Source organism: Homarus americanus, unplaced genomic scaffold (genome assembly GCF_018991925.1).
Source record: "Homarus americanus isolate GMGI-L3 unplaced genomic scaffold, GMGI_Hamer_2.0 scaffold467, whole genome shotgun sequence".
Lineage (NCBI taxonomy): Eukaryota > Metazoa > Arthropoda > Malacostraca > Decapoda > Nephropidae > Homarus > Homarus americanus.
In genome coordinates, this window is record NW_024741598.1 from 774,720 (window position 1) to 787,292 (window position 12,573).

The 12,573-nt window shown below is 43.6% G+C and overlaps 1 protein-coding gene across 1 annotated transcript in view; it reads left to right on the plus strand.

The window, feature by feature from the left end:
• Positions 1–11,255, plus strand: part of LOC121875992 — a gene marked incomplete at its 3' end in the record, with an annotated part of 38,684 nt that extends 27,429 nt beyond the window's left edge. The window contains 4 exon segments of the mRNA XM_042380837.1: positions 1,213–1,482; positions 1,734–1,787; positions 10,026–10,142; positions 11,103–11,255. Of these exon segments, the coding sequence (XP_042236771.1) occupies positions 1,213–1,482; positions 1,734–1,787; positions 10,026–10,142; positions 11,103–11,255 (594 nt within the window).
• Between the last annotated feature and the right edge of the window lie 1,318 nt (positions 11,256–12,573).

A 12,573-nucleotide genomic window follows, 5' to 3' on the forward strand; every position in this document is an offset into this window, starting at 1 on the left:
AAATACTAACGATAATAAAAGTTAAAAAAGTAAATATTGAGGATCGTTTGTGGATATTTTATTTAATTCTGCTTTTTTATTTTTACGTTCTAGGTTATTTTTGTTTATCTATCTTTTTAAACCACATTTCTGGACTGCTCAAACTCACAATATTTCATCATTTTTTGGGAGGCAAGATAAAATCACGGCAAAAGATAACACCTATGTTGAAATGATTTAACCTTTTAATATATTCAACATTTAATGTCAGTTGTTAATAATTTATGGTTTAACAGCGAGGCTCTCTGTTGACTTGTTCTCTGTGTTAACATATGAATTTGTGGAAATCAAGTCAAAGGTCGGTGATTCCTCATTTGCATACTGATTGATAATCATTACTATTATGACAAATGTGTGTGATATTTTTTTTAAAACCCAAATTGAATTTAACTCGAAGTCGGGAACAATATTTGGCTGCCAGGATTAGAGGGAAGTGTTTGTTGATAATATAAATGATAGTAGTAGTAATAATAATAACAGTAATTATAATAATATAATAATAATAATAATAATAATAATAATAATAATAATAATAATAATAATAATAATAGTAATGGTGATGTTGACGTCTTGGACCACTAATTATCGTCTCCCTGGTTAGGTTAACCACTAATCATCGTCTCCCTGTCCTCCCTGGTCAGAACCACTAATCATCGGCTCCTCCCTCCCTGTCAGGTTATCGTCTCCTGGGTCAGGTTAACCACTAATCATCGTCTCCTGTCCTCCCTGGTCAGTTAACCACTAATCATCCTGTCCTCCCTGGTCAGGTTAACCACTAATCTCGTCTCCCTGTCCTCATCGTCTCCCTGTCCTCCCCTGGTCAGGTTAACCACTAATCATCGTCTCCTGTCCTCCTGCTCAGGTTAACCACTAATCATCGTCTCCTGTCCTCAGGTTAACCACTAATCATCGTCTCCCTGTCCTCCTGCTCAGGTCCAGGTTAACCACTAATCCACTAATCATCGTCTCCCTGTCCTCCCTGCAGGTTAACCACTAATCATCGTCTCCCTGTCCTCCCTGGTCAGGTTAACCACTAATCATCGTCTCCCTGTCCTCCCTGGTCAGATTAACCACTAATCATCGTCTCCCTGTCCTCCCTGGTCAGGTTAACCACTAATCATCCTCTTCCTGGCTAGGTTAATCACTCTTCATCTCCCTGTCCTCCCTGGTCAGGTTCACCCTAAAAAGTACCAGAAGGACACACAAAGAGTCCTGGGCAAGACGCTTAACCATGACGACTCTGTGAACGATCGGTCGCCGGGGTCCAAATTGACCTCCTCGGACGGGTCTACGCGACGCCTCTGGGCCCAGACCTTCGGCGAGAACTTCAGCAGGAATGGCTCCATGTTCCGGGGGGACCCTCCAGCGTGTATCATAGAACCTGTGCCTCCTGACCTGAAGAAGGCGGCGCTTGGCTCTGCTTTTCAACTACACGTCAGGAAGGTGAGGCGCTGGTCGTGTGTTAACACTTCATAACACTCACTATAGGACACGTTTATGGTGTGTCTGTGTGTGTATAGGAGATGTTAATAGTGTATACATTAGCAACGTCACACACACACACACACACACACACACACACAGCTCAAAATCAATATCATGTAACCTTTGACCTCCTGAGATGACCGCTTGAATAACATTGTTGCCTGTTAACTACCTCCCGTTACTTCCACTTCCCGTTTTCTTCTTCACAGGTGGCGATCGGCGGCGCTCCTCCCGGCACACTGAAAATCAAGTTAGTTCACCAGGTAATGTACAGCCGTGCTCAGTCTGTTGCTTGGTGACTGTCTGAAACGATAGGATTTGATGCCACATATGTTGTACCTTGGTGCCACATACATTATAGCTTGGTGCCTCACTCTCACACTACATTGGTGCCACACATTTTGGCTTGGTGCCTGACAGATAATATACATAGACAGGGCGAGTATACAAGCGATGTACAGTCTCCTTCACTTGTGCGTTTACAGGGGCTCGTCATAAAAACATTCCACAAATCATTATCTTTCTTATATTTTTTTTAATATTGTTTTCCTTTGGTTCCATAGTATATTTAGCATTGCTTGTTTCCTTCTGTCGAATGTAAACAAACACAAGGCTGCCACACTGCACAGAACCTGACGACCCCCTGTAAACGCACTAGTGACGGGAACTGTATATTGACATTGCAGGTAGTGATCTCAATATTTAACACGATAGTCTTTAGGTGTTGGAGGGGGGGGGGGTTCTTGCAGGTGACATTCTCAAGGTGTGTGTTGAGTCTCGTGCTGTTAAAACTCATTATGAAATCGTAAGAAATTCATATTATCTGAGGAGAATTTTGAACACACACACACACACACACACACACACACACACACACACACCTGAGTCAGAAGGTCAAAGGTCAGACGCCAGGTGTTCCATAACCTATTAAAAGCTTTATGTAAAATGAGTATTTACATGTGATCGTGTGTGTGTGTGTGTGTGTGTGTGTGTGTGTGTGTGTGTGTGTGTGTGTGTGTGTGTGTGTGTGTGTGTGTGTGTGTGTGTGTGTGAGCCATGCGAAATAAAAGTAAACGAAATACAGAGAAAATGAAGAGAAGTAATTAAGACATGCAAATAATAACCTCAAGACGGAGGTTGTTATGTATTGAAGGAAAACTTGTCTTTGTCGTTGGTGTTGTTGATGAAGAGTGTTATAATTCTTGTTGTTTTTGTTGTTGTCTTTGTTGTAGATATTATTATTGTTGATAATATTGTTGTTCTTGTTCTGGTTGTTTTTGTTACTGTTGTTGTTTTTTTATTATTGTTGCATCATCTGTAGGAACTGTTAACGACCATTCACCCAGTCTTTTAATAACCCTCATCTAATAATAAAAATATATATATATCTAGATAAAAGAATAAATCACATCCGATCTTTCAACCTCAAATAGCCTTGTGGGTGGGGAGGGGGGTGCGGTGGCTGAGTGGATACAATGCTCGTCTCAAGTCCTAAGGGCCTCTGGTTCAATCCCAAGGTACTTACAGTCGTCCCAGTTGTGAATGGCTTCCACTACTTGAAGTTAACAGCTTGGGAAGTGAAGGTGGTGTAGAGTCAATCCGGCCAGTGAGTGTGTGTGTGTGTGTGTGTGTGTGTGTGTGTGTGTGTGTGTGTGTGTGTCCTTGTATATAACGAACACTTGTTATATGGTATACTGTCGTCCCAATGCATCGTGGAACAACATTTTTCGTTTAAAGTAATTTTTTTTAGTTTTTTATTTATTATTTACGGCTGTATTATCATTTTGTGTTTTATGAGAGCCAGTGATACAGACTCATATTAACTGTTTCATGCTCGGGTATTCAACCATATATTTGATGGGGACATGGATACTCTCCTACCCTCCCCCTACCCTCCCCAACCCCCCTCTCTCACCCAACCCCACCCCATCCAACCCCACCCAACCCCACCCAACCCCACCCCTCTGATCATTTTACATTTAGAATACATCATTTATACGTGGCGTCAATTGCACATATAAATTGGTAAGAAATAAATGTCATTTGTCAAATGCCTCTGCAATACGGATTTATGGAGGGAGGGAAGGGGGCGGGTGGGGGGAGGAGGGGGGACAGGGGGAGGGAATTTGCTAATGGAAAATGTTTTTACCTTTGTAATTTCTGTATTAAAAGTAATTCCCATAAAATATTGAAAGCAGTCACTAGTTGGGGGAGCCGGGGCGCCCTCCCGCCTGTGTGTGGTGTGGTGAGGGGGAATGATTTAGTTTAGTTAACGCTGTAATATACTATGTTGTAATGTAGCTATTAGGCAACACGATGTAAAGTAGTAGTAATAGTACTAGTAGTAGTAGTAGTAGTAGTTTATTATTATTAGTTTATTATTATTATTATTATTATTATTATTGATCGTAGAAGAATGTTTAAAATAATCACTACGACCAGGATCCTACATACAAACAGACAGACAGACAGACAGACAGACAGACAGACACGTTCCTACATAAATATGAACGTGAATATACATGCAGAGGCTTACCTTGGGTATGGAGACAGGGGGACTAGGAAGGCACAAGAAGACAATAACAGTGAGAAAAACAATATGTGTGAGAGAGAGAGAGAGAGAGAGATGGTGAGGGAAGAAGAGGATGAGGAGGGAGAAGGAAGAAAATGAGAAGAAGAATGAAAGAGGGGGAGAAAAAGGAAGGAAGAATAAAAAAAGAGGAATCAATAGAAGGAATAAGCAGTCTTAGAATCAGTCGCCTCAGACCTCACCATCCATTTGGGGGAGGGGTGAGGAAGGGGGGGTAGGAGGAGGAAGGAGGGAGGGGTGAGGAAGGGGGGTAGGGAGGAGGAAGTAGGGGAGGGGTGAGGAAGGGGGGTAGGAGGAGGAAGGGGGGGAGGTGTGAGGAATGGAGGGCAGGAGGAGAAGGAGGAAGTAAATCTCAGGCAACATCACAGCTCTCTCAGGCAGCCGTGTTCAGGAAACTTGGTACGAGTGTCTTGCCTGCATCCCTAACTTACTTCCTCAAAAAAAAAATATATATATATATATATATATATAAAAGATACAAAACTTGGTACAGAAACCTCAAGAGAAGACATTCCTCCCTCCTGGTCACCTAACCAAACCTAATCAAACCTAACCTAACCTAACCTAACCAAACCTAACCAAACCTAACCAAGCCTAACCAAGCCTAACCTGTTGGATATTTACTCCCCTGTTGGTAATGTCTCGATATGAAAGAGAGTAAAAGTAAAAGTATTTTTCCTCCGTGTATAAAGTATAAGTATTTTTCCTCCGTGTATAAAGGGCATCTCACGTCACTTTTAATCAGCACGATGCTACGACGATCCCAGGACTGTGTGAGGGCCAATTAACACTAATTAGGCGAACATTTAAATGGCCTAATTAAAAGCAATTGGATGCCACAACGAGTGTATCTTAATAAAAAAGACAGGGAACGAAAACTTGTAAAAAGAAAAAAAGTTCCTTAAGTCGTGGTCAATTAACTCGTCTCCATTAAGAGGGTGTTCATTAGTCGTTTGTGGGAGGAGGGGAGAGAAGGGGTGGGGGGGCGGGGTGGACCTTCAATTAAGAGATTCCCATTAGCTGTTTAAAGGTTCCATTAGTGAAGTTTGGGTCGATTATTTTTTTTAGGGGGAGGTTCTTTTATGCGATGTTTAGGTGCCATTTAGGGTGTCCCATTAACCAGGGTTTAAGTTGCCATAAAAGACCTGGGTTAATGAGTATCACAGTTGCCATATATGACTTTATTATTAGGGCTGATCAGTTGTCATTTAGTACTTGTATTGCGGTGTTGTGTTGTTGCCATATAAGGTTTTCAGTTGCCATTAAAAGCCTCTACACTAAATGGATGTTCGGGTGTTATTTAAATGTCGCTAAAAATTATGAAATAACTTGACCTGAGTTAAACACCGAGTCCTCACACACACACACACACACACACACACACACACACACACACACACACACACACACACTGTAGGTAGCTTCTCTTATTTACTCAGTGTGTAACTTACCACATGAGGTGTCTGGTGTTAGGACGACCTGCCTCCTCCTATGTCTCCTCTTTGGACAACCTCTTCCTCTTCCTCCTCCTTATCTTCTTCTTATCCTCCTCTTCCTCCTCCTCCTCCTCCTCTTCTTCTTCTTCTTCTTCTTGTCCTCCTCCTTCTCCACCTCTTCTTCCTCCCCTTCTTCCTCTACACTTCCTGCTCCTTTTCCTCCTTTGTCCAATATTTTTTCCTCAGAATATAATTAATTTTCTCCCTTGTAAACAGCACCACATCCTTATGACTTCCTGACAATGTGAGGATTCTCTCTCTCTCTCTCTCTCTCTCTCTCTCTCTCTCTCTCTCTCTCTCCGTACGATATAAAACCAACTTTATTAGATACAAGTTCCATTGGTGTGCGGTTAATTAAGGCCTCTCGACCGCCTGATACCATGGCTCTTTAAGTATTAGGTATCAGAGGTACTATACACCTGACTCTCCTTATACATCTGACATTGAGCACCAAAAACACATGGCTCTCAGGGTCAGGTATGGATGGTAAGACTTTCTCTCATATATCTGAACATATCTGACAGGGAACGGGCCTGAACCAAGTTGGTCTGTCTTCCACAACTATCACAATAACTGTTGGTCCTCGATACGGCTGTGTGAAAACGGCCGCTTCTGTCAATATTGTCAACTGTTGGCTTCAGGGTTTTCGAACATTTGCTGAAATTTGTAAGCAACTGTTGTTCCTATTTCGACAACTGTGGAAAAGCAACGTTGGTGAGTGAGAGCGTTTTGTGGGGAGGGACACGAATAGCTGGGATTACAATGAAAGTTTTTGTTTTTTATGTTCAAACAAGGACACGTACCACGTTTAACAGGATGGTTTTGAAAGATTTTAGTTAGGTTAGGTTAGGTTATGAGGAACTTTTCATGAAATCTGAGGGAGATTATTGCTATTGTTAGGTTATACATCTCCCCACACACCTCTAAGCCACATTCCTCCCCACACACCTGTGTTAACTGGAGCGTCACACATCCCCAACACATCCTTATCCCACATTCCTTTCCCTGGGAATGTCATTCTTCGCCCCTCACACCCTCCTCTCCCCTGCTGGGCCTCCTTCACCCCACACACCCCTACACTTACACCCCTTCTCCCCTGCTGGGCCCTCTTCACCCCAGCACACCCCAACACTAGCACCCCTTCTCCCCGGTGGGTCCCCTCACACTCCTACGCTTCTGAGTCGGATCTGAGGAAACTTTTCTCTTCCTACTTTTTTTATATAAAGAAAAGTTTGCCTCGGGTCTGATTATCTGCCGGGAAAAAAGGGTAGAGGATGAAAAGAGGGAAATAATAGATGAAGGAAAGGAGAAACGGGTTAAGGAAGGAAAGGAAAAAGGAAAGGGAATATAAGATTAGAGGAAGAGGAGGACGTGGGTGGAGAATAGACGGGAACAGAGAGAGAGAGAGAGAGACAGAAATGAAGGAAAGGAGACAAAAACAAAGAAGAATGAAGCATTGAGGTAGAAAGGACGGGAAATAGAGAAGTGAGCACGAGGCCAAAGAAGAAAAGGAGAGACAGGAGATGATGGTAGTAGCTCAGAGCAGATGGTGTGACAAGGAGCAGAGTTAGCGTGTATTGGATAACGTTTCTACATCCTGCCAACCTCTCTACACCTTGCCAACTTTTCTACACCTTGCCAACGTTTCTACACCCTCCCAATGTGTCTACACCCTGCCAACCTTTCTACACCCTGCCAACGTTTCAACGCCCTGCCAACGATTATACACACTACCAACGTTTACACACCCTGCCAACGTTTCAGCGCCCTCTGCCTGCCAGCGTGCCGACACTTCTCCGTACCAGGTCGATGGGTTTGTTTAATTAAACGCGTCTATCGCCATTGTGTTTGGCCAAGACACTGGGAGCTCATTTCCTGCTGGGCGAGTGTTTGCTGCCCCAGTTTACACTTCCGACTCACTGGCTGGGCAAACCTGATAAATAAAGTTGCTACAACGGGATATTGCAGTGGCGTTTGATGCCGTATGAATATGTGAATCGACCCAACCCGCCCCACCATGATGCGTTCTCATCCCTGACGTCGGAAACTTCTATACCGAATCCCAAAATCCGAATCCCCGAATTCCGAACACCAAACCCCGAATTCCGAACATCAAACCCCGAATTCCGAGCACCAAACCCCGAATCACGAACACCAAACCCCAAGCATGAAATTCCGAAATGGGAGTTTGAAGTTCGGAATTCAAAGTTAGGGGATTCGGTATTGGGTTTCAGACTTGACCGAATCGTCCTGAAACACACTCTTGTTGACATGCTCTCCGCCTGGCACCATCTATGACCCTCCCTCCCTCCAAGAGTAGACAGGTGGTGATGATTAGTGTGGGTGGTGAAGGTCATGGTAGTGGTTGTAGTGGTGATAGTGACCTCCAGTACTCGACTACAGCTACGAGTATGACCTTCAGTAATGAGGAGGAGGAGGTAAACCTGACCCCTGATGATGACCTTATTAAACACCTTGACATACATCTCCCCTGAGGTAAATTAACTCACACACTCAAAACGATAAACGACTCACAAACACTCATAATATAATCGGGAGATCTTTTTAATTATTCATTTAAATAATCCCTAAAATAATTTAAACCATTTACCTGATGATTCATTTTTTGGGGGTTACACTACGGTGATGAGGTAATGCTTGTTGGTGTTGCGTCACTCGAAGCCATTGATTAGCAATTGACGTCAGAATCGTCTTAGATATGTTTAACTTAACAGAAGAACAGCAGGTGGCGGCGTCTGAAGGTTATTGTCCCATCCAGCAACGGGTCCTCCTTCTACCTCGTCTTTGATCTAGTTTTATGTTGACGTAATTCATATGACAGGTGGTAGAGATGTACTGAATCTCTCTCTCTCTCTCTCTCTCTCTCTCTCACACACAGCCCCGGGTCACTGCTAACTAAGACACCGACACAAAAAACACACCCGCCACAGTTTTTTTTTCTCAAGTTTCCCCGAGTCATCTAACTTTCATAACCTGTACTCTACACACACACACACACACACACAAGAAACAAGTTAGTCTAAATGTCAGAGGTTGTGTTCTCTCCAGAAGGTAGAATATTCATGAAATTATACTCGGTGGAAGGAAGTTACTCAGAGATGATGTTTGAGGCATAAGTAATGTGGTGTGTGTGTGTGTGTGTGTGTGTGTGTGTGTGTGGCCAGTATTGCCATATCCCACTTGCAGTTATTACCAGAGCAGAGAAATACCTTAACTCCATAATAAACCGCCTTATCATAGAAAACTCAGAGGCTGGAAATAATCTACAGTTTACTCCTAAGCCACCAAGGTAACGTTACCTCATTATATGCTACATCAAACATCAAATAACTCTGCATACTGAGCTGAGGAGGCGAGGCAGGTTAGGGTAGGTTAGGTTAGGTTAGGTTAGGTCAGGTCAGGTCTGGGGTGGTTGTACGTCTTGTGAAGCTCAGAATGTAAGTGTACAATCGCCTGAGTGATGCTTTTAACTCCAGGACTGATAATAGTTGTATTCCAGGAACTCTGTCGCGTGTGTGTGTGTGTGTGTGTGTGTGCAGGTGTGTGTGTGCAGGTGTGTGTGTATGTATGCGTAGGTGTGGGTGTGTGGTAATGAGACCCCCCCTCATTTGTTAACATACAGCATCTCGCCTTCAGTTCATTATAAAGATGAATCATGGAGCGACCTTGTGGCGTCTTCTTACCCGACTTCAAGGTAGAAAAGGTTGCCGAGATTTTAATGACCACTATATAGCACCCAGAATCCCCTGAACTCCCTGAACGCTGACCTCTGATTGGTTACTCCTCAAGTAAGGGTTGAGGGGGGGGTGGGGGCGAGTCTCAAATCTAATTGGTTGTTAGATGATTTCAATTTGCACTGGAGTGTCGTGCGTTTGTGTTGTAAGATGGAGCTTTGGGCTTACTCCAAGTTACGTCTCGTGCTTTCAGAAGTCATGTGTCGAGTTGAAGGGTCGAGAGAGTAGGAAATGGGTCGAGAGAGTGGGAAATGGGTCGAGAGAGTGGGAAATGGGTCGAGAGAGTGGGAAATGGGTCGAGAGAGTGGGAAATGGGTCGAGAGAGTGGGAAATGGGTTGAGAGAGTGGGAAATGGGTCGAGAGAGTGGGAAATGGGTTGAGAGAGTGGGAAATGGGTTGAGACTCTTGGTCGAACCCTCGAAACTCTCTTAGTCGAATAATATCCCAATTTCCCGACTCACTGAACCTAATTGAGTTTCTTGTAATATTTAAGATACTTCGTAACAACAGTCGGATCACCTGAAGATTAGACCCCAGCTTAATTCAACCAGAAAAATAACCAACCCAACCCAGCCCAGCCCAACCTAACCTAACCTAACCTAACCTAACCTAACACACGTCACAGTAGCACTAACTCACCGTTACTTTTTATGTTAACAGTTCCGTAACTTGGAGAAGCAGAGGCTGGGGAAAATCACCATCTTCAAGGAACACGGTTATGACATGTCCGAACACAACATTGCTGACCTGGGCTTTGAGTTCACATTACCAGATAAGGTAAGGTCATATTAAGGTCAACATAGGTCAAGGGTGTGTGTGTGTGTGTAGTGAACAGAAGTGAATGTGTATTATTATTATTATTATTATTATTATTATTATTATTTAACAGAGGTGAATATTGTATTATTATTATTATTATCATTATTATTATCATTATTTAAACCATGAATCCTGAACGTTCTCCAGCTTAAATCACATCCTCAATAGGATAAGCTTCACATATAAGTTTTAAGAGCTTGAAGATATAATTCCTCTATACTTAACGCTATTTTCCCCAAGTTTGCGTCTAATATTCCTTGACCTCTGTTTCATCACGGTTACATTTTAAAATAATTTATTACTTTTTTACTTTTTTTTTCTTTTTTAATTTCACAGTTAGCGAGAATTTATTTGTACGATGAGTTGTATGTAAGTGTTATGAGAGGGACGTGAGGCTAGTTTTATTAATATATAAATCAGGTGCATGGTATTATGTTCTCTGTGTGTGTGTGTGTGTGTGTGTGTGTGTGTGTGTGTGTTTGTTTGTTTGTTTGTGTATGTGTGTTTTATTAGCAGATTTTTCATTGTAAATGTCGTGCTCTTGACGTCTAGTGTACGAAGGGCTGCAGGTAGACTCTCTCTCTCTCTCTCTCTCTCTCTCTCTCTCTCTCTCTCTCTCTCTCTCTCTCTCTCCTTCACTCCTTCTCTCTCTATATCTCTCCAACGTAACCCCAGAATCTCCCTCTCCTCTCCCTCCCTCCCCTCCCTCCTCCACCCCTCCCTCCCACCTCCCTCCCCCTCCCTCACCCTCCCCTCCCTCACCCTCCCCTCCTCTCCTCACCCTCACCCTCCCTCACTCCCCTCACTCTCCCCTCCACCCTCCCTCACTCTCCCTCACCCTCCCTCACTCTCCCTCACCCTCCCTCACCCTCCCTCACCCTCCCTCACTCTCCCTCACTCTCCCTCACTCTCCCGCAGGTCGTGAGAGATCAGTTCGTGCTGGAGATGGTGAGCCAGAAGGACGGGATCAAGTCCATGTTAAGCAGCGGGTCACAGAGCTTCGAGTGTAATGGCCACTTCGACTTTACTGAGCTCTTGAAGCTTAGGGACGACACGGCCACCATCATTAAGGTGAGTCATAGCTGTTCCTATACCTGTGTTATTGTCACACCTGCTTCTACACCTGCGTCCATAGAGTCAAACTTTTTCCTATCCCTGCGCTATTGAGTCAAACTTGCTCCTATCCCTGCGTCATAGTTAAATCTATCCCTACATCTGTGTCATTGCGTCAAACCTGCCCCTATACATTCACTCACACCTGGACTGACGTGTACATCATTCATTGGAGTGAACACTTGCCTAGGTCCTGCTGCGAGTGTCCAATTGTTACATTTAACACGTTCCTTAATGACTGACACCTGCAAGGACACGGACACATGCTCTGACACCTACTATGGCACATACGATATACACTTACTCTGGTACCTGCTGTGGAAGGCTCACCTGTGTCCCAGATATAAGACTACACTTAAGCGTCTGTCTCTCCGTGTCCTGGGTGTTTGTCAGGTCATTTGTGTCCTCCTCCCTCTGCAGAGACGCCTACAGGACAGTAAATATATTGCGTGTCTCTTGGCAGCACCCGGGGACATGCTTAAAGAAAATGGAGACTCTGTGAAGGTGGCAGGGGAGACTTGTTTGTTTGGTCTTAGCTGTTATTAGGAAGTATTTATGTTGAAGTTATATGTTAATGGTTCTAAAGTGACAGCCAGACATTTAGCCCCACCTTGTTGTGTTAAAATAGACGTTCTTCCCAAATTTAAGTAATCCTGTTTTCCCTTTTGTAAGAATTATTGTACAATCATACAAGCAGACAGTAGTGAATACCCTATACCCACAGCTTGACTCTGAGCTTGGGTATTAGTCAAAATAATATCCCCAACAAGAGGGTTTTCACAAGACTACTCAGAGACTCTTCAACACCACCTGGATCTTACTGTGACTCAACACCACTCAGTACATCAGAGAAGCTTGTTTTCACCAGATGGCTCTTGAGAAATGAGAATAATTTTTCATCAGTACCTAAATTCTGCATCATAGGAACCAAACCTTTGTGCCAGAAAGCATCAAAGGCTCGACCTATGTGAGAAGTGATCACTCTGGCTTCTTCACTCTGATGCCCAGGTGTTTGTTCCATTTACCTGGCTGGAGAAGATGAAGGTCAGGTATTAGAAGTCTTCCCCGACTGTGAACCTGAACTGACTCGGTGTCGTGAGTGTATTTTCTCAAGAAGGTTTATTATACTGACACCAAGAGGTCTTTGATTGCTTTAACAGGTGTGAACAGGTGAGAAATACGCTGTCGGTGTTTTAAAGTCCGTATTTGTAACCTCTGTTGGCGTGTAAGTACAACTACCTAAAATTCCTATGTGTTATATCTCACTCGTGTCCTC